Source organism: Dermacentor silvarum, chromosome 4 (genome assembly GCF_013339745.2).
Source record: "Dermacentor silvarum isolate Dsil-2018 chromosome 4, BIME_Dsil_1.4, whole genome shotgun sequence".
NCBI classification, from domain to species: domain Eukaryota; kingdom Metazoa; phylum Arthropoda; class Arachnida; order Ixodida; family Ixodidae; genus Dermacentor; species Dermacentor silvarum.
Window position 1 is genome coordinate 226,136,275 of NC_051157.2, and position 21,744 is coordinate 226,158,018.

Consider the following 21,744-nt stretch of genomic DNA (forward strand, 5'->3'; position numbering starts at 1 on the left):
TCACTACACCTTACCATGGCACTCCATTACGTAGCGCGAATAACCTTACGATACGGCCATCGGCACACTGTACCGTTCGAGTTTTTATTGATGGGATTCGCCACCATATTCCGTTCGCAGTGCTGACTTCCTGCGCTTATATGCTCATTCTTGGTTGGGACTTTCTTTCTGCCGCTGCCGCTTTTATCTCTTGCCGACAACGCCTTGTCCACATGTGCGAGACCGATGACACCGACAAGGGGCCTCAGTCCCGCCACCGTCTGCGAACCATAGCCGATTGTGTGGTACCACCTGGCCACGAGCAACTTCTTGTGATTGCTTCCGACGTAATTGACAATGGCGATGTTTTAGTCACCCCATCAGACCGTTGCCTCTCCAAAGGAATTGCACTAGCGTCGAGTCTCGTTCGATTCATCAACGGCACGGCCCTTCTCACAGTACTCAGCGTCACCAATGAGCCGATTTTGCTTCCCAAAGGTGCTGTCGTGGTTTGCCGTGTGGACACACAGCCTGTCTCGGTGATGGCTTCGAGTACTGGTACTGCAGAACCACGCCCACCTGCAGCTGCTGCTCCTGCTACTGCTCTCGCCAGCGCAATCAGTACGGATCTAACTCCGCAGCAAGCACATCAACTACTGGCCTTGTTGTCGAAACATAAATCTTCCTTCGACGTACAATCACCTCTCTTGGGACAGACTTCAGCGGCAACTCATCGCATACACGTCGATGGAAGTTCTATTGTCCGCCGTCGACCATATCGAGTTTCTTCCGCCGAACGCGAGATAATCGACAAGCACGTTGCCGACATGCTCGAGCGAAATATCATCCGCCCCTCCGCCAGCCCTTGGTCGTCACTGTCGTTTTGGTGCGCAAGAAAGATGGCTCAGTGCGATTTTGTGTTGATTACCGTGCCTTGAACAAAATAACCCGAAAGGACGTATATCCTTTGCCTCGCATTGACGACGCCTTAGATTCATTGCAAGGCGCGGAATACTTTTCCAGTCTTGACTTACGCTCGGGTTATTGGCAAATTCCAATGCATGAGGCCGACAAGGAAAAAACTGCCTTGGCAACACCTGATGGACTGTACGAATTTAACGTCATGCCTTTTGGCCTCTGCAATGCACCAGCAACCTTCGAACGAATGATGGACACTGTTCTGCGGGGCCTTAAGTGGAAGTCTTGTTTGTGCTACCTTGAAGACATAGTCATATTTTCTTCGACCTTCCAACTCCACTTGCAGCGCCTCGATGAAGTTCTGACGTGTCTCTCTGCTGCTGGTCTTCAGCTGAATACCAAAAAGTGCCACTTTACCAGCAAGACTATTAAAGTACTGGGCCACCTCGTAAGCAAAGACGGCATTCGGCCTAACCCTGAAAAGACTACCGCCGTCCTCCGCTTTCCGAAGCCCCAACGCTCCAAAGAACTTCGCAGCTTTCTTGGCCTGGCTTCTTACTTGCGGCGCTTCATACGTGACTTCGCTACCATCGCGGCTCCGCTTCACCGACTCCTTCCTTCAGGAACTCCATACGTATGGTCAGACGGGTGCCAAGCGGCTTTTGACGCTTTAAAGCATGCCCTCACGTCTGAGCCAGTGCTTCGTCATTTCGATGATTCCGCACCCACTCTACTCCATACTGATGCCAGTGGCCATGGACCCGGTCTGTTCTTTTGCAACGACAACGTTTTGAGGAACGCGTGGTCGCATACGCAAGTCGGACGCTAACATCGGCCGAGAAAAATTATACAATCACTGAGCAGGAGTGCCTCGCCGTTGTTTGGGCCATCCAAAAATTCCGACCGTATTTACACGGCCGCCACTTTACGGTCGTGACCGACCACCACGCCTTATGCTGGTTGTCGACGTTAAAGAATTTATCTGGCCGTTTAGGCCGCTGGATACTTCGTCTGCAAGAATATGACTTCGACGTCACGTACAAATCCGGCAAGAAACACAACGATGCAGATGCTCTCAGCCGCTGTCCGTTACCACCGCAGTCCGACGTTTCCGGCATGCCTCCGTCCGTCACCGAGCCTGTAAACGCGTCCTCTGCAGTTCTTTCACTCGCCGCTCTCAACGGTCTTCCTTCTTTCCACCCTGAGACGTTCGCTTCCCTCCAACGCGACGACGCTTACTGCCACTCAATTATCAAACGCCTTCACGGCTCATCTCGTCCTCCTAACGCGCGAGCCCGTCGCCAGTTACAGAACTTCAAGTGTGAAAACTCAATCCTCTACCGGTATGTCTTCCACCCCGAAGGACAGCGTTGGGTTCCTGTCGCTCCTCGTTCACTCAGGGAACAGATATTGAAGACATTTCACGATGATCCCACGGCTGGACATCTCGGCTTTCACAAGACCTATGAACGCATCCGCAGTCGTTTTTCCTGGCCTGGACTTGCCACCTGCGTAGCGAAATACGTCGCGTCTTGCTCGCTCTGCCAGCACCGCAAACGGCCCACTTCACCTCCGGCTGGACTGCTGCAACCTCTTCCCTGTCCTGACGCTCCATTCGCAGTCATCGGGATTGACCTCTACGGACCGCTGCCATTATCAGCTAGCGGCAAGAGATGGGTCGTCACTGCAGTTGACCACTTGACCAGGTACGCCGAAACAGCTGCACTACCTTCAGGATCCGCAGAGGAGATGGCGACTTTCTTCCTGGAAGCCATCTTTCTACGACATGGAGCGCCACGCGTCCTTTTGAGTGACCGTGGCAAGGCGTTTCTGTCGAAGCTACTCGAGGACGTCCTCCGCACATGCAACACCATCCATAAGACGACTACCAGCTACCATCCTCAGACTAATGGCCTCACAGAGCGCTTCCATCGAACTCTCTCTGACATGATCTCCATGTACATCAACGCCGACCACACCAACTGGGATACCATCCTGCCATTCGTGACTTCTGCCTACAACACCGCTCCACAGCGCACTACTGGCTACTCACCATTCTTTCTAGTTTACGGGCGTCAACCGACCTCTCTCCTCGACGTCTCTTTTTTTGATGCCCCCGTGAACTCGTCGGCGTCAGTGAGTGAGCAGTTCATATCTCGCCTTGCCGCGTGTCGCCATCGCGCCCGCCTCAACACCGAGGTAAGTCAACAGGATAGGAAGACTCGCTACGATGCATTTCACCGCGTCGTTCAGTTCAGCCCCGGCGATGAAGTGTTATTGTGGACACCCACTCGAGTTCCTGGTCTGTGCGACAAGTTTCAGTCGCGTTTTATAGGGCCCTACACTGTTGTAAGCAAACTTCGCCAGTGAACTACCGCGTCACTCCCGTTGTCACGCCTTCCGATGGCCGCTACCGTGGCACAGAAATTGTCCACGTTTCGCGCCTAAAGCCCTTCCAACGACGTGCCGCACCGCTATAACCTGCGGCCAGGTTGGCCGCTTTCGCGTGAGGGGGTAATTAGTGTGAGCAAAATATTAATCCTTTATCTTCTTCACCTGTACATAATCATGATCACTGTGCGCGTCGTCTTCGTTCAGGGCGTGGCTCAGCCAAATAAAGGCGACGAGACAACAGCTGTGCTGCTGCCTTACAATATATATATATATATATATATATATATATATATATATATATATAGTAACTGAATTTTTCGATGGACCAAGCGTATTTAGAAAAATGAGAAGCACAACTTCGCGGTTATCTTAGGGTATATTTACGTAACAGTTTCCGTTGGTGGTCCGACCTTTTTCAAGGGATACAGAAAATTCTCGCAAGTCTTTTTATAACTTCAGGTAGAGAAAGAACACGCCAAAAAAGAGAGAAAGGAGAGAGAGGAAAAAAAGAAGAAGAAAACATGTCGGAGAGAGCCGATGGCCTGTTGATTAGTTGTTGGTAATGGGGTTCTGCATGACGCGTTCCTGTCATCATTGGCAGTGGACAGATCTTTGATACGGGCCCCGTTACACGCGCTTTTACCTGATCGACGACGATGCGCGGCGCATTCCCGTCAACAGTAGCAGTGGACATGTCATTGACACGTACGGTGGCACTTACGCATGCTTTGGCAGACAGGATTGACAAGCACGCCTCCCATTTTGAGCTGAACGCGCAGAAAAATAAATAAATAGATAAAAATATAAAAGAAAAAATATACAAACGAAAAAATAGAAGGGAAAGAGCCGATGGCCATGGAAATTACTTGTTGGTAACGGGGTTCTTCACGATGCGTACCTGTCATCATTGGCAGTGGACAGGTGCTTGATAGCGTCTCCGTTATGTGTGCTTTTACACGTGAATCATCATTATCACCGGACAGGCGTTTGACACTGTCCCCGTTACACGCGCTTTTACATGATTGACGACAATGCACGGCGCATTCCCGTCAACAGCGGCAGTGGACATTTCATTGACAAGGTCGCTGTTAAGCCTGTTCGACATACATGATTGACGGGCACGCCTGCCAAAAGGAAACACACTAAGCCCTGGTCGTGCCAGGCAAAGAAAAGGGAAAAACACGAGAAACACGAAAGAAGTACATTAGAAATATAACATTAACAGCGTGGCGAAATAAGCATGAAATACAAAAACAAGGCAAAATAATGTGGGTGGTTCGGTCCCCCACTGCAGTATTGGGCATTCTTTCAACATCACACACGTGTTCGGCTTGCCTATGCGGGGTTTCAGTTCTCATTTAGCTAACTTAACTTATTGACAAAGAAACGAGAGGTTTCCTGTGTGTTCATTTATGCCGTGCGTGATTGTTCTAAGTTTGTGAATAAAATGTGACTTTCTTTGTTCCCGTTCACGAGAAGAGCGGAAGCCTGACTGGAGAAGAGTGACACGTATTTTGTCAAATGAATGCTCTGGCAGACTGATATCTTTTCAAAATGGGAGTTGTGGTAGTGCGCGGGTGTGAGCTCTGTGCTTATTTAGATGGAGTCTCAACGCGGTTCCAGTCTTGCCTGGTCGCAGACTTCACTATGGAGCATGTAGACCACATTGCTGCTGTCACAATTTAGAGGTTCCTTATTTTGATTGTAAAATCAGAGGAAGTAGCCTTAGCAAGACAGGTTGAAGTCATGTGCTTGCAGACCTTGCAGCGTGGTTTATCACAAGGTTTGCAGCCTGATTCTATGTTTTGAACCGTGGTTGTTCTAGCTCTGACGAGGATATCTCTTAGATTCCTTCCTCGGCGATAGACAACTCGGGATGGCTCTGTGAAAATTGAAGACAAACCTGTGCTCTGCTGAATAATATTAAAGCATTTGGCTAGGATGTTGTTCACGTGCAGTAATGTAGACGAGTAAGTGAGGACAAGGTTGGTTTGGTTCTTAAGATGGCGGGGCTTTGAGCCCGTCAAAATTTCATTTCTGTCTAAGGCTTGTGCTCGGCTCATCATCAGTAGCAGTAGCAGTAGCATCATCAGTAGCATCATCAACAATACTTTCCGGGTAGTGCTTCGCCACCAAGGCCGTTCTGAGTTCCTTTGCGTGACATTGGAAGTATGTTTCGTCAGAGCAGATGCGGCGGTGTCGGTGCACGGGCCTGTGAATACGGGATGGCTTTCTTACAATGTTGTGGATGGCTACTTTTGAAATGAAGATATTGGTGGCGGTTTGTTGGCTTCTTATATAAGGTTGTGAATATGCGATGATCTTTAATTTACACAGTGGCATCAAGAAAGTTTACAGCTGATTTAGAATAGTTGTATGTGAAAGACGGGTGAACTAAATTGAAATGTGCTACAAATTTAAGGAGACTTTCTTCGTCGTGGTGCCAAATAAAGAATATATCGTGTAAGAACCTTTTATAGATGACTGGCTTCTGGCTGCAAGAAAGGGTTCTTGAAGTGATGCCATAAAAAATATTCGCATAATTCGTACCCTTGCAGCTCCGCTTATCTGGAGAAAGTGTTTCTCGTCAAATTCGAAGTTATTTAACCGCGTTGACAGCCTGTCCTCGTCTAGACTTACAGGCGTGTTTGCCATCATGTAAGTGTTGATTGTCGCGCCATCTGCTTGTGGTATAGGGATACTACATCCATTGTAAACAGGAAGCTTTCTTTTGGGATCCAGTTATTGTGAGAAGAAATTGGTTGGTGTCCTGAATGTAAGGTGGAATGGTCGGAACTATGTCCTTAATTATCAAGTCCAAGGCACTTGAGACTCTTTCGGTTACCGTGCCGTTGCGTGAGACAATAGGGCGACCGGTGTGGTTAGTTTTGTGGATTTTAGGAAGCAAATAAAAACGAACAGGGGCTAGCTTGATCGGCAGCATTGCTTTAAGCATATCTCTAGATATTTTCGCCTCCTTATGCAGAGAATTTATTTCGCAGCATATATCTGATTCGGAAAACTTAGTGGGGTCGTCAGCGAGTTACGTATAGAAGTGCTTATTTTCTAATTGTCGATATCCTTCTTTCAGGTAGTGGACTTTATCCAATATTACTATGGCGCCACCCTTATCCGCGCGTTTAATTACCACATCTGATCGGCGGCTCAGCGACTCCAACGACTTCCGCTCTTCTTACGACAGGTTTTGTCGAAAGGGTTTCACTTTTCAGCATGCCGTCATATCTTTTGGGACGGCGGACATTTCCAAATATCTGTCCCTCTGATGAGGTGGCGACCAATTTGTTCCTGATGCTCCGGGGAATGCTTTTCGGCTGGGTGTATTCCCGTAAGCGAAGATTTATAGCAAAATTATCCAAATCGTGATGAAATTGAAATTCATTAAATTGACAGCTTGCCGGACAGGCTTTTAGCAAGACTCGGAGGCCGATAACCGGGCATCTACGCCATTGTTAACGCTTGTGATGGTCGCTGATGGAAATTGTCTGAGGTACGCCATCCCGCTCTAACGCTTGCGTTCTTTTGACTCCCCTATTTTTTTTTTATTTTCATACTCAACTAGGTCGTTGCCCTCTATTTCGCTGAGATCTGACTGGTATTTTAGTCAGTGTTCAGCTTGTTCTAGTTCGTGAGATTTGCGTTCACTGTGGTCAATAATGAGGTTTAGCGACGCTTCATCAAGTGTTTTGTGCCACTGTACCTGCTCATCCCGATCTAGTGTTGTCATTGCCGGATTTAGCTTGAGTCACAAGCCTTTTCGTACCAAATTAGAGGCTGCATATGATTTAAGCGACGTGCTGTGAAGATTGTACTTTTTTCGTGATTGTGTTTGCATAACGACGGCCTCGCAACTAAAGATTCATTTCGGAAACGGCAACGGAGGGTCCTGGCTGCCAATATGTAATGCAAGATCTATTTTGTTAAATTTTCTCCGCCTGTAAGTTAACGAGACGAATATTACATAACGATTCAAGAAGCAGCGATGTTAAACGACTTACCGCTATTGCCGTCCTCAGTCGCAGCAGAATTCGGCTCCCGCTTCGATGCAGACTTGTTCCTCATGGCTCACGACCGAAACATAGCTTTCGGGCTTACATCTCCGCTCGCAAACCCGTCACTTCACCCCAAGTTAAATAGCGCGAGGTGTCGAAGCGCAATAAACTGGTTTTACCACAAAATAAGCAACCAGCATAAGTGCAGGAACCAATGAATCCGTGCTTGCCGTGTACGCGAAAATACCACTAAAATTTTTAAATCCAGGCCAGCGGTCACGTGGAAGATCGATGATGAACGTCATTTTGCATTTATAATGGCAAAAAAGAACAGAGTTAGTACTCAATAGTATAATCTCTAAGAATAATAATATTGTGCTGTTTGTCGTGTAATAAAAACGCTTCAATAAGTGCGGGAGAAAGTTTGTAGGTTAAAATTGCGCTTATTACGGCGCCTCTAGCGGGAGTTACTGAACTCACGCAGGCATATTTTCGAGGGGATGTACTATGCTTGTTTTGTTAGGAGTGATTTGTTTCGCCCTCTGTGGCCATTTGGTGAACTCGCGAGTGTGCGCGGCCTGGCTACGAGCGATCTGGATTTAACGCCCCTTGTATATAAAAAGTAGCGAAACTCTCCTCCACTCCCATGCTTTCCTCCTCAATATCCTCTCCCGGCTGGCTCTGCGCACGGCACGCTAAAAGGCCACCGTGCGGGCGCCGTCCCTATGCGTTGGCTGGCGCCCGCGAGCGTGCCGAACTTGAATAGTTCAAAAACAAAAAAATTTTACCTGCCTCCGTGCTCATCTCGGCTAACAGTAATTCCTGCGGCCAGCTGTTGTCTTTCCGAAAGTCGGAAAACGCAATTTTGAAGGATTTCTTTTCTTTTAATTTAGAAGGTGATAACTGCAAGAACGAATTACTCAAAAGATGAATTGTCAAATACACTGCCTACACTTTTTAATGGACACAAGAGAACTGGAATTGATATTTCAAAAGCTACACAAATCTTGAAATTCATTTAATTTACATAAATGAAACATTCACGTTTGAGTAACGGTGGCCACGTTACCTTCAGTGCACAAATGTTTTCGTGTCAATCAACGCATTTTTGTTCTCTTCCTTTTTCTCTTGCCAGCTGGTGGTTCTACATTTAGTAAAGTTGCTGCTATCGCCCAGTGCATTGTGCGGAAGGGATGTGTTAAGCTGCTCTCAGTGGCAGATTTTACACACAACCTTTTTAAAGACGATAGTCTTTCGTGGGCTACCTAAACGCGAAAAACTTTGTCTGTCCGTCACTCGATTCAACCGCCCGGCCAAAACCAACCAATTGCTACTAGCATTGCTGGCACGGGTCAACATTATACAGCGCAAAGAAAACCTCAGGCCTATTTGAGGCAAAATATATTTACATAACCGTGATCCACAGTGTTCATTTAATGAAGGATATAGATAGGACTGGTTTTTATATTAGCAAATCAAAAATGAATGCGTTAGAATGAAAAATCAACGCGTTATAAATGGTGTCGAAGAGACGCTACGCGTCAAAAACAAGCCGACTGAAGCCGCGGCTCCCAGCTTTAAGCCAACAGTAATAAAAGGTCCCAACAGATGGCGCGAGAGCAGGGCGAACGCAGGAAATTTGAATTGAATTCAGGAAAACCTCCATTGCATTCATCATAGGAGGATTGAGAGGGGATGGGGAAGAGCGTGAGGGGTGTGAGGGGGGAGAAGAGAGGGTGTTACGTATCAGGGGCGGCTGAAGACTATCGTCTTTAGACGTCATTTGCAGCGAAGCAAGCAGATATGCAGCCAATTTTTTAATGGGAATAAAACTCGTACCTCGATCACAGATTCACAAAGAAAAAAAAGCTAGCAAATATCTTGCGCACTATTTTTAAAATGAATATCCCTGGAAATAATTTAACAGGTTCTCTTCTTGACGTCAGGATGGAGGGAATTATGACCGACGACGACGACTCCTGGGAGGACGGAGCTAAGCCCATTGACGGGATCCATGGAGCATTCCTTAATTCACTTTCAACGCTTCCGAGAGCCTTGCCGCTTGAAGAGGATGTCACCAATATTCTGACCGACAACGGATCCTTCAACTCATCTGAGTACCTGGACCGGCACCTGATGTTTCTTCGTGAAAGACGCCAGGGTCCAGCGCTTAACTTTGGCCCCCTTCCTGCTGGACATACGCGGTTGGCGGGCCCGCCCATGGGACCAGGTAAGCTTTGTCGAATGCGACCCGCCTCCAGCCGAACACGCATGAAGAGCAGCGACACAAGCGTACCTACATCGTACGTCTGCTCAGTTCACACGCCGTTAAGCACGCATTTCTGCAGTGCACCGCGGCACAACATACGAACGCGTGTGCACTTCGATCCGTCGAGACAAAACATCTGACGGTGTAGGCCGGCCACCAAGACACCGGAAGCGCAAGCTTTCAATACCGACACCAACGCCAGATCATACAGCCTAGCGAGCAGGGAAATCTTGTAGGCAACACTGCACGTTCACGATGCCCTCTAGCCACGTTTATCTCGGTCCCGACTGCTGAATCTAAAAAAAAATGTCACAGTTTCGCCCTAAGGCCGAAGCAATGAATGCGCTAGCAACACAGCAATGTCATACGAAGTAAGGTGAGCGGCTTTGGTAGCAATATGAATTGTAGTAAACATGAGCTGATTAAGTAAGCAGGTGTGCTGCGGCGTAAGTAGACCGACATGAAGAGAGACTCGATGACCACGAGAAAGCGCGTGTGAAACGGTGGTGTTGATGAGAAAGGCTTCCCGTGGGCAGCGCGTGCAAAGGGACACACCTGGAGCGCTGCACTGCCGATCCGGGCAGCATTGCATCTGTAGCGTGCGTTGGAAAATGTGGCCCGACTATTACTAACTGAATGAACAAGCGTGGTGTGAGCGCGCACAAACAAACATCAATAGATCACACTGAATGACTGCAGACAACGACTGTCAAAACGCTGGCAGCAAGCAGATACGCCGCAGCGGGCGAAGGTACGCGCGGTCTATCGCTTCAACGGAAACTGAGCGGCGAATGCACAGCGCATAAAGGTCAGAGCCGTGTGGAGATAAGAGACGGTGCGGGCGAGCGACGAGCGCGGTTGTTGGCAGAGTAGAAGTGCGCCCCCCTCCTCCGCCCCCCCCCCCTCTCCCTCCGGCGCTGGCTTCCCGCTTCCTTGCTTGCGCGTGGGAGATTGAGTGCGTTCGCTCTCCTTGATAGCGCGCGTCCCCGCACGCTTCCGCTCGGGCATACGGCGCGCGGCGAAGATTTTATCTATACGGAATCTCACGGCGACAGCGACGACGACGGTGACGCCGACGGCAGAAATCCGGTTGAAGTGTCCATATTGTCACGTAGTAGTGACGCTGAAGAAAACAGTCGTAAAACTGTGTACGACGAAACTGGTTGTTTATTGGGCGAACCTGTGCCCACAAAATCAAGGTACACTCAAAGCACAACGATAGCGGCGAACACAGTCGGCGATCGTCGAAAATCTGATCAGCGGCGAAACGCGTCGGCTTTTATACCTGAGTCATCGAAGGTTCTAGATTAATCCCTGATGCCCGCGTGTCTTCCAGAAAGTTCTAGACAATTCGCGTCAGTCATGCAATCAGATAACATAAGCGTCGGTGAAAACAGGCAATGGAAAGAAGCATCGATAACGTTCTAGAAACTTCCGATACAGGCGCGTCCTGCGCCGAGCGATAACGTTTAACATTTGTTAGCCGGTTGAAAGCGGCCACCGGTGAAACATAAACATGTATACGTGTCAATACCCTCCCCTTAAAAAGCATCGTCCCGATGCTACAAACAAATGTGAAAGCGAAAACAAAACCACGCGTAATAAAGAAAAAAAAATAAAGTAACAAAGTACCTAAGTTCGTCAGCGGGCGTAGAAAGGCTTAAGACGCACCACATGGATGACTTCGGGTCGTGCGCGGCGCCGCTGTGATTGCGAAATGCCGTCTGGCACGACCTCATAGTCCAGTGCGCCAATACGTCGGATGATCTTATATGGTCCGAAATAGCGACGTAAGAGTTTCTCGCTAAGTCCTCGTCGGCGTATCGGAGTCCAGACCCAAACACGGTCTCCGGGCTGGTACTCGACGTAGCGTCGTCGAAGATTGTAGTGTCGGCTGTCGGTTCTCTGCTGGTTCTTAATGCGCAGGCGGGCGAGCTGTCGACCTTCTTCGGCACGCTGCAAATAGGTGGCAACGTCGAGATTTTCTTCGTCAGCGACGTCTGGTGGCATGGCGTCAAGCGTCGTTGCCGGGTTCCTTCCGTAGACCAGGTTGAACGGCGCCATGTGCGTCGTTTCTTGCACGGCCGTGTTGTATGCGAAGGTCACGTACGGAAGGATGGCATCCCACGTCTTCTGTTCAACGTCGACGTACATTGCCAGCATGTCGGCGATGGTCTTATTTAGGCGCTCGGTGAGGCCATTCGTCTGCGGGTGGTAGGCGGTGGTGCGGCGATGGCCTGTCTGGCTGTACCGCAGGATGGCTTGAGTTAGTTCTGCCGTAAAGGCCGTACCTCTGTCGGTGATGAGGACTTCCGGGGCACCGTGACGCAGGAGGATGTTCTCAACGAAGAATCGGGCTACCTCGTCGGCACTGCCTTTGGGCAAGGCTTTTGTTTCGGCGTAGCGGGTGAGGTAGTCCGTAGCTACGATGATCCATTTATTCCCGGACGTCGACGTCGGAAAAGGCCCCAGTAAGTCCATCCCGATCTGCTGGAACGGTCGGCGAGGTGGCTCGATCGGCTGTAGAAGCCCGGCTGGCCTTGTCGGCGGTGTTTTGCGTCGCTGACAGTCTCGGCATGTCCTTACGTAATGGGCGACGTCAGCAGAGAGGCGAGGCCAGTAGTATTTTTCTTGTATCCTCGCGAGAGTGCGGGAAAAACCGAGATGTCCAGCCGTTGGGTCGTCATGGAGAGCTTGCAGAACCTCTGGACGCAATGCTGAGGGTACCACGAGGAGGTAGTTGGCTCGGAGAGGCGAGAAGTTCTTCTTTAGGAGAATGTCGTTTTGCAAGAAGAACGACGCCAATCCTCGCCTGAACGCCTTCGGCACAATGACGGTCTTGCCTTCCAGGTAGTCTACAAGGCTCCTTAGTTCCGGGTCGGCTCGCTGTTGTTCGGCGAATTCGTCGGCACTGATGGGTCCCAAGAAAGTGTCGTCATCCTGGTCGTCTTGTGGCGGCGGTTCGACGGGGGCGCGAGACAAACAATCGGCGTCAGCGTGCTTTCGCCCGGATTTGTAAACGACGGTGATGTCGAATGCTTGAAGTCTCAGGCTCCATCGTGCGAGGCGACCTGAAGGATCCTTCAAGTTAGCTAGCCAACATAAGGCGTGGTGGTCGCTTACAACTTTAAAGGGCCTGCCATAGAGGTAGGGGCGAAACTTTGATGTAGCGCAGATGATGGCGAGGCACTCCTTTTCTGTTGTGGAATAATTTGCTTCCGCCTTCGATAGCGACCGGCTAGCGTAACTTACAACCCTTTCTAGTCCGTCAGTCCTCTGCACAAGCACGGCGCCGAGACCTACGCTGCTTGCGTCGGTGTGGACTTCGGTATCGGCATTTTCGTCGAAATGCGCAAGTATTGGCGGCGATTGCAGGCGTCGCTTCAGTTCTTGGAATGCTTCGACTTGTGGCGTCTCCCACTTGAACTCGACGTCGGCCTTCGTGAGATACGTCAGTGGCTCAGCGATCCGTGAAAAATTTTTGACGAAGCGCCTGTAATAGGCGCACAGTCCAAGAAATCTACGCACTGCCTTCTTGTCAGCGGGCGGAGGAAAGTTGGAGATGGCCGCAGTTTTCTGAGGGTCGGGGCGCACTCCAGACTTGTTGATGACATGGCCCAAAAACAAGAGCTCCTCATATGCGAAGCGGCACTTTTCTGGCTTCAACGTGAGTCCGGAGGTCTTGATTGCTTGAAGAATTGTTTCAAGGCGCCGGAGGTGTTCCTCGAAGCTTGAGGCAAACACAACGACGTCGTCCAAATAGACGAGGCAAGTCTGCCACTTCAAGCCTGCCAGTACTGTATCCATGACACGTTGGAAAGTGGCAGGCGCCGAGCAAAGACCAAACGGCATGACCTTGAACTCGAACAGTCCGTCCGGTGTTATAAACGCAGTCTTCTCCCGGTCCCTCTCGTCGACTTCGATTTGCCAGTAGCCGGTTTTGAGGTCCATCGACGAAAAATACTTTGCGTTGTAGAGTCGATCCAAGGCGTCGTCAATCCGTGGAAGGGGGTATACGTCCTTCTTCGTGATCTTGTTGAGGCGACGATAATCGACGCAGAAACGTAGGGTTCCATCCTTCTTCTTCACTAACACCACGGGGGACGCCCACGGACTCTTCGACGGCTGGATGATGTCGTCGCGTAGCATTTCGTCGACTTGTTGCCTTATGGCCTCGCGTTCGCGCGCCGAAACTCGGTACGGGCTCTGACGGAGTGGCCGGACATCTTCGTCGGTTATGATGCGGTGCTTGGCGACAGGGGTTTGTCGAACTTTTGACGACGACGAGAAGCAGTCTTCGTATTGCAGGAGCAGGGCCTTTAGTTGTTCTTTCTTGTGCCTGGGAAGGTTCTGATTGACGTCGAAAGTTGGTTCAGGTACTATAGTCGTCGTTGCAGGTGCACTGGAATCCGTGAAGGCGAACGCACTGCTGGCTTGTACTATTTCGTCGATGTAGGCGACCGTGGTGCCTTTGTTAATGTGCTTGTATTCGGGGCTGAAGTTCGTGAGCATCACCCTTGCTTTCCCTGCACGTAGCTCAGCTATGCCTCTAGCGACGCAAATTTCACGGTCGAGCAGTAAGTGATGATCGCCCTCGATGACGCCCTCCATGTCTACAGGCACTACGGTACCGACGGAAATCATTACGCTGGAGCGAGGCGGAACGGTGACTTGTTCTTCAAGCACATTCAAGGCATGGTAGCTTATGCTTGTATCCGGTGGTATCGCGTTGTGCGTTGAAAGCGTTATCGACTTGGACCTTAAGTCGATGACTGCACCGTGTTGATTTAGAAAGTCCATGCCTAGGATGACATCCCTGGAGCAGTGCTGCAGGATTACGAAGCTCGCCGGGTAAGTGCGGTTGTTTACCGTGACTGGCGCTGTGCAGATTCCAGTCGGCGTTATTAGGTGGCCTCCCGCTGTCCGGATATCGGGTCCTTGCCAGGCTGTTTTCACCTTCTTCAACTTGGCGGCGAACGGGCCACTGAAGACGGAATAGTCGGCTCCAGTGTCGACGAGAGCGGTGACGTTATGGCCATCGATGAGCACGTCTAGATCGGTAGACCGGCGTCTGGCGTTGCGGTTAATTCGTGGCGTCGGATCACGGCTGCGTCGGCTTGCTCTGCTCCTGCTACGTCGCGTCGGAAGGTCTTCTTTCGGCGGCGAAGTGTTGTCAAGGCTGTTGCTAGGCGGCGTGCTGATATCTCGTCGTGATTAATCGCGAATCGTCGTCGTCGGCGGCGTCGGAGGATCTTCGGCATTGCGTCGTACAGCAACCGCACCTCCATCGGTTGCTGCCTTTAGTTTCCCGGGTAAGGGCTGGGAGATCGGCCCCGGGTGGGACCGTTGTACTGACGGCGATGCGGCGAGATGTAGCGGCCTGGTGACGGCGAGCGTGAGGATCGTCGTGGTTGCCACTGGGCTCCGGCGAGGTAGTCGGCGATGTCGCGCGGTCGTTCACCTCGATCGGGACGCGGCGCGTTGACGGGGAACCCTCGTAGGCCCATTTCGCGGTATGGGCATCGGCGGTAGACATGGCCGGCTTCCCCGCAGTGATAGCAGAGCGGGCGGTGGTCGGGAGAGCGCCAAATGTCCGTCTTCCTCTGGTAGCTGCGCTGGGCGACGGGCGGGCGTGCTGGCGGCGGCGGCGGTGGACGACGGAACTGCGGCGTTACGGGGCCCTGGCGCGAGCGCGGAGGGGGGCCTTGACGACGGGCGACGGCGGCGTAGGTCAGCGCTTCCGGCTGGGGTTGCGGCGATTGTGGCTGCACATCGGGAACTCCAAGTGAGCGCTGAACTTCGTCTTTGACGACGTCGGCGATAGATGCCACGTGAGGCTGCGACCTAGGAAAGAGCTTATGCAGCTCCTCGCGAACGACCGCTCTGATGGTCTCGCGCAGGTCGTCGGCGCCTAGCGCTTGAGCGTCGGCGTAGTTGGTCAGGGCACGGCGGTTGTATTGCCTGACGCGCATTTCAAGCGTCTTCTCGATCGTTGTAGCCTCGGAAAGAAATTCGGCGACAGTCTTGGGCGGGTTGCGCATTAATCCGGCGAATAGTTGGTCTTTGACACCCCGCATCAAGAACCGAACTTTCTTTTTTCAGACATGACGGGGTCGGCGTGGCGGAAGAGGCGAGTCATCTCCTCCGTGAAGATCGCGATGTTCTCGTTCGGCAATTGCACTCTGGTTTCTAAGAGAACCTCTGCCCTCTCCTTTCGTACGACACTCGTGAAGGTCCTGACGAAGTTTTCACGAAAGAGGTCCCACGTAGCCAGGGTGGTCTCTCTGTTCTCAAACCAGGTCCGAGCAGCGTCATCCAACGAAAAATAGACATGGCGTAGCTTGTCGTCGTCGCTCCACTTGTTGAAAGTCGCGGTCCGCTCGTATGTCTCCAGCCAGGTTTCAGGGTCTTCAGCCGATGATCCACGGAAGGTCGGGGGCTCCCGAGGTTGTTGCAGCAGGATGGGGGACGCTGGGGCTGCCATTGAGGTCGTTGACTTGGCCTTGATCGCTGGGGTCTTCTCGGGAAGAAGTCCGTACTCCGGCAGAAGTCCTTGCTGCCTACGGCTAGCTCGCTGGTCCTTGGTGACGTTGGCGTTGTCCTCCGGTTTCGGGCTTGGATCGCGGCTTTGCGGGGGCGTTCGCTGCATGAACGCACTAGCACCTCCACCAGATGTCACGTAGTAGTGACGCTGAAGAAAACAGTCGTAAAACTGTGTACGACGAAACTGGTTGTTTATTGGGCGAACCTGTGCCCACAAAATCAAGGTAGACTCAAAGCACAACGATAGCGGCGAACACAGTCGGCGATCGTCGAAAATCTGATCAGCGGCGAAACGCGTCGGCTTTTATACCTGAGTCATCGAAGGTTCTAGATTAATCCCTGATGCCCGCGTGTCTTCCAGAAAGTTCTAGACAATTCGCGTCAGTCATGCAATCAGATAACATAAGCGTCGGTGAAAACAGGCAATGGAAAGAAGCATCGATAACGTTCTAGAAACTTCCGATACAGGCGCGTCCTGCGCCGAGCGATAACGTTTAACATTTGTTAGCCGGTTGAAAGCGGCCACCGGTGAAACATAAACATGTATACGTGTCAATATAATTGCTATCACAATAAAAAAATTGCCCTGGTTGAACGCAGTTAAACCAAGTTTGTCGAGTGTTTTGCTTGCTTTTGAAAAGGACACAGACGCTGCTCCGCGCGGCAGCAGAATTGACCTTCATTCTGCATCTCGCTTCAACGCAAACTAAGCGTGGAAAGCGCAGCGCATGCGAAGCTACCAGCATTCGGCGCACTTTGTCCACATCGCAGATCGCTTTCAAGATATGGGTGCCCACGCGACGTACGCAGCAGCCGCCGGTAGTGGCATGCTAAGTCCCAGTTTGACCTTCGCTGAGCTTGAAGGTCAGATTTAGGCAACCGAACGTTTTCTGGATTTGTACCTAGAGTAGTAGAGCTCTCGCTCTAAAAACTAAAGTCACAGTTTCGCCCGAAAGGCGAAGCATCAATTGCGATAGCAAATTAGTGGAGAGCTATACGGAGTAAGGATCGGCTGCATAAACTTGGATACATTCGTTTACTAACTGAATTAACAAGCCTGGTGTCATCGCGCACAAACAAACATGAATAGATCACACTCAATGACCGCAGACAAGCACTTTCAAAAAAGTGGCGGGAGCAAGCCCGACCGCCCGCGCGACCGCCCGCTGCCGCGCAAAGTACAAGTACGCAGTTGCTCGCAGAGCAGAAGGCGCACCCCCTCCGTCCCGCACTGCCTTCCCGCTTTCCTCTTTTCGCCTGCGAGATTCCAGTTCCCCTTGTGCCCGTTCGCAAGATACGCATTTGGTACCGCAGCTAAACATCGCATTCCCTCCCTCCCATCCCCCCACGGCCTTTCGCACAATGGAAGACGTCGCGTTTGCGCTCCGCCATGCGTTCGCTCTCCCTGAAAGCGCGCGTTCTTGTGCGCTTTGACTCGCAAATATAGCATACAGCACGCGGCGCCGATTTTATCACCCTTGGATTTTACCTCACGACGATGACGATGGCGACATTGACGTTTCTTCCTGCCGCGTTAGGTGGCCTGCAATGGGAGCGAACGTGACAGCGGTACTTGCCTTCGCGGCTGTTTGGCTGGCCCGAACAATGCTATCTGTCGAGGATGAAACATGTCGGCTTCCATGGGTAACAGCGTTCGTAGTGCGTTCTGGGCTTTTTCTAAGCCGATTCAAAACAACAGTCCTGGCTGGTGGCACCACGGCGGAGCACGCCGTTTTCAATGCACGCGGCAGGCCGTAACATTTATTGCGTAACCATTCTTTGGCGAGTGCACTCTTAGCCAAGCCCTGGCTAGAATCCACGCGTGCAGGCAGGAAATCAGATCAAATTACGGCCGCTGATATAGCGTTCGCTAAACGGAGCAGGCGGCCCCCCAGAGACAGCGGCCCCCGTTTCAGGCGGCCCAATTCCAAGCGGCCTTCAGAATAGGCGTGACCAAAGTTATGCAGGATTTTAGGTCAAAATTTTCCTGGCTATTTGCAGCCTACCATAGGCGTGACTTTTCTGAAAGCGGCCTTATGCGTATGCGTCCCGAACGCCACTTGCGGGGAAAAAAAGCGAATTTACACTTTATCCGCAATTATTGTGGTAAGTTTCGCATTCAGGAGTCATATAGCCTAATTAGAAACACAATTAGCAAGGCAAATTACACACTCATCAAGAATTAACAACATTGTATGGTATATCACGTGGAATCGAACCCGCGTACACTCACATTTCTACAATCCGAAAACACACATCCTAATGATAGCACCACAGCGCCACTACTTTTTTTCTTTATTTCCGGACATTCGACAAACACAATAATACAAACTACTGCATCAGCTGACAATATTCACTTTCCAACCGCTGATGTTTAACTTGTGGTTGACATTACAGAACTTCCATTTTGACAAGAGCATCCATAAAGATCAATAGTTCATCGTCATAAGCTAATTTCTTAAACACTTCACGAAGTTTACTCACATTTTCAGTAAACTAAGAGTTTACTGTTCTCGGATTAATGTCACGATTCCTTACAGCCATGCGGTTTTTCAAGGTGGTGTGAAGGCCGAGGAGAAAGAACGTGTCATAGGTGCATATATATATATATATATATATATATATAACGAACGATCATTCGTTTCACACGTTTTAGCACATCTTTCCCTTGGCCTTCACGATACAATAATCGATACAATGGTTCTGGGAACATAATGTCTGTTAAATCAGCGCTTATCCGCTTACGTGTTACAGTAGCCAAATATTCAGTAAAAACGTGTGGTTTAAAAATCTAAATGCCACGACCACTTCACGTAGAAATTTACTCGTTGCGTAACAACCACCCTCCCTCATCGAGACAACAAAGTTAGGTAAAGCATTGCTCAGTCGGACTTGAATAACCGTTCGCAAGAAAGGATTTGTCGTGTCTCGCAAGAACAAGAATCTAGAAACCAGTTGCTTTAAGAATAAGTTTGGTAATAACAAGCCTCCCTGACCTAACTTGCGAAACAAGTTGTTTTTGCTTGTTCTTTCATATTCTGACTGCTAGAGAAGCACAGCGAATGCTCTATGAAATTTCTTAAAATTGCATCGCGAACAGCTCAGGACTTGCGTGAGATACCACAGCTTGCTCAATAATAAGATTCTGCAAATTGCAGCACGTGCAAATATTGAGAGGTCACGCCCGGCCCACTTGTCCGTCTGAGCTTTCAATTCCTGCACCTTTTCATTCCACAAATCTTTAGTGTCTCTATGAGTGCCTAACAGTACACTAAGGCAAATCCCAAGTGTGAGCGTCCACTGCATACCTTCAAAAACACTTGGCGTTGTCTGCCACTGGCCATGCCACAAACCGACACACTTATTCAGGTTTATATTACTACCTGTCATGTCACAAAACTCAAGCATAATTTTCACAGAAGTTCGAACACTCTCCTTATCAGTGCAGAAAACAACGACATCATCAGCGTAAGCTAATAAACGCACTTCACATCCTTCTAGGCAGAAACCACGCACAACCGGTCTATCAATAATTTTTTACATAGAGCCTCTAGATATATCGCGAACAAAAGAGGTGACAGGGGGCACCCCTGACGCACAGAGGAACGCACTTCTATCCTTTCAATTAGCTCATGGTTGATAATGAGGTTAGTTGTACAATTGTTATATGCTATTTTAACTCCCTCTGTTATCAATGATCCAACACCTACATAGTCAAGACTTGAAAACAGGAGATCGTGACATACTCTGTCAAATGCCTTTCCTAAATCAATTTGTAGCATAGCGACTTTCCTAAAATGTGCGTCACACATTTCAAGTATGCTACGAGCCACATGGATATTGGTAAATATCGACCTCCATCTTATCTAGCAGGTCTGATGTGGTCCTTCTAAATTACCAATAATTCCTTCTAGTCTCCGAGCAGATATCTTCATTAAAATTTTATAATCTACGTTTGTCAGCGTAATTGGTCTGTAGCCTGTGATTTTATTAAGTTTATTCGCGTCATCGCTTTTTGGTATCATGACTGTGTGCGCCCTTTTAAAGGACGGTAGCAGACGCCCTGCTTGATACGCCTCCTTAAAAACATGCTCTAATACGATGGCTATCTGCGAGCAGAAGGCTTTGTAAAAAACTGCAGTTAAGCCGTCAGGTCCTGGCGATTTTCCAGCGTTAAGGTCTTCTATGGCCATTTCAATTTCCTTTGCTGTGATATCTACTGATAATCTTTCTGTTTCTTCGGCGTCTAATCTAGGAAGGACAGTTAGAAAATGGCTCTCATAGCCAGGCTTGCTCGGTATTCTGCAATTGAATAGCTCTCTGTAATGTTCCTGAAATGCATAATTGATTTCTTCTGCATCTCTACATATTTTCCCTTTGTATTCAATCTCAACTACTTGGTTCCTCCTCGTATGCTTTTTCTCAGCTCCCAAAGCACGCTTTGTTGGCATTTCATCGGCCAAGATCTTTTCCGTTCGTGCGCGAACAAGCTCACTACGGTATTTTTCCTTGTCGATAGCCTCAAGTTTACACTTCGTTCTTCTTATTTCTTCCATAAAGGTGCCTGGCGCCGCAGTTTCAGCATCCAGCAATCCCAGCAGCATTTTTGGGGGGTTATTTACTTCTTGACGCTCTTCAAAACGCATTTCTAGTGCTCGCTCTATGGCATTCATTTTTGCGGCTTCTTTAAACCTCTCCCATCGCTCACCCCATCCTCTTTCATAGCTACTGTTTGCTTTAGCCATTTCTGTTGATACACTTTTTAGAAATTGTTCGTCCTTTAAGAGTTTCGCGTTTAATTTCCATGTTTCCCACTTCATTCTAGATTTTACGGTAATCTTCTTCCCTATTGTGAAGGCTACTAAACAATGGTCACTAAATGCTATATTCAGCACCTTGTAATCATCACACAGTGTGGCAATTTCTTGCGAAAGATACGCTCTGTCTAACCTTGCATGGCTATTACCTTGACAATGAGTATAATGCCGATTATTACCTCCATTCGCGTAATGTGCAATGTCCTCCAACGGCCCCCTCAGGAACTCAACGCTCATATGAAGTTTGAAGTTTATTTTTGCTTCCATTACAGAAACAAGGAGCAGGAGCAAAAGGCTACAAAGGCCTGACAAAGGGCTCCCGCTCCTGTTGACACTCAGCGTCAGCGGTACAAATGACAATACGAAATACTTCACACATGTTCATATCAAATTAAATGTCACATAAGCAGTATACAGATCACGTGATGTATGACATGTAGCTTAAATCAAATTAATCCGGATAAGTAGCCCGGAATACAAAAGAAATATGCGCATTAAACAGTAGTTAAGTACAGATGATTAAGAATCTGTAGAATAAATTTCCTGTGACTTCAGTAAAAAATAACATAGGAGACGAAAGTGAATTGCATAATTCAGTTGTAAAAAAAAATTAAAAAGAGCATAACAGTATGACACGAAAATGATACACATCATGCATATTCCATTTGATGCTCTATAATATACAGTTTCATATATATTTTGACAAAGTACAAAAATCAAGGGGACTTAGGCGATTTAGTAATTGCGGAACCTGGTAGCCTATATGTTGCCTGCCATAAACTGTTCTGAACTTCGGTTTACCCTAGTTTCATTG

General features: G+C 49.3%; 1 protein-coding gene across 1 annotated transcript in view; it reads left to right on the top strand.

Annotated features, from left to right (window-relative positions):
- The window catches only part of LOC125945145 (uncharacterized), a 37,371-nt gene extending 18,692 nt beyond the window's left edge, over positions 1-18,679 (top strand). Inside the window, exons 2-3 of the mRNA XM_049666720.1 lie at positions 9,248-9,531; positions 18,654-18,679. Of these exons, the coding sequence (XP_049522677.1) occupies positions 9,248-9,531; positions 18,654-18,679 (310 nt within the window). The remainder of the gene's footprint in view (positions 1-9,247; positions 9,532-18,653) is intronic.
- Positions 18,680-21,744: the final 3,065 nt, after the last annotated feature.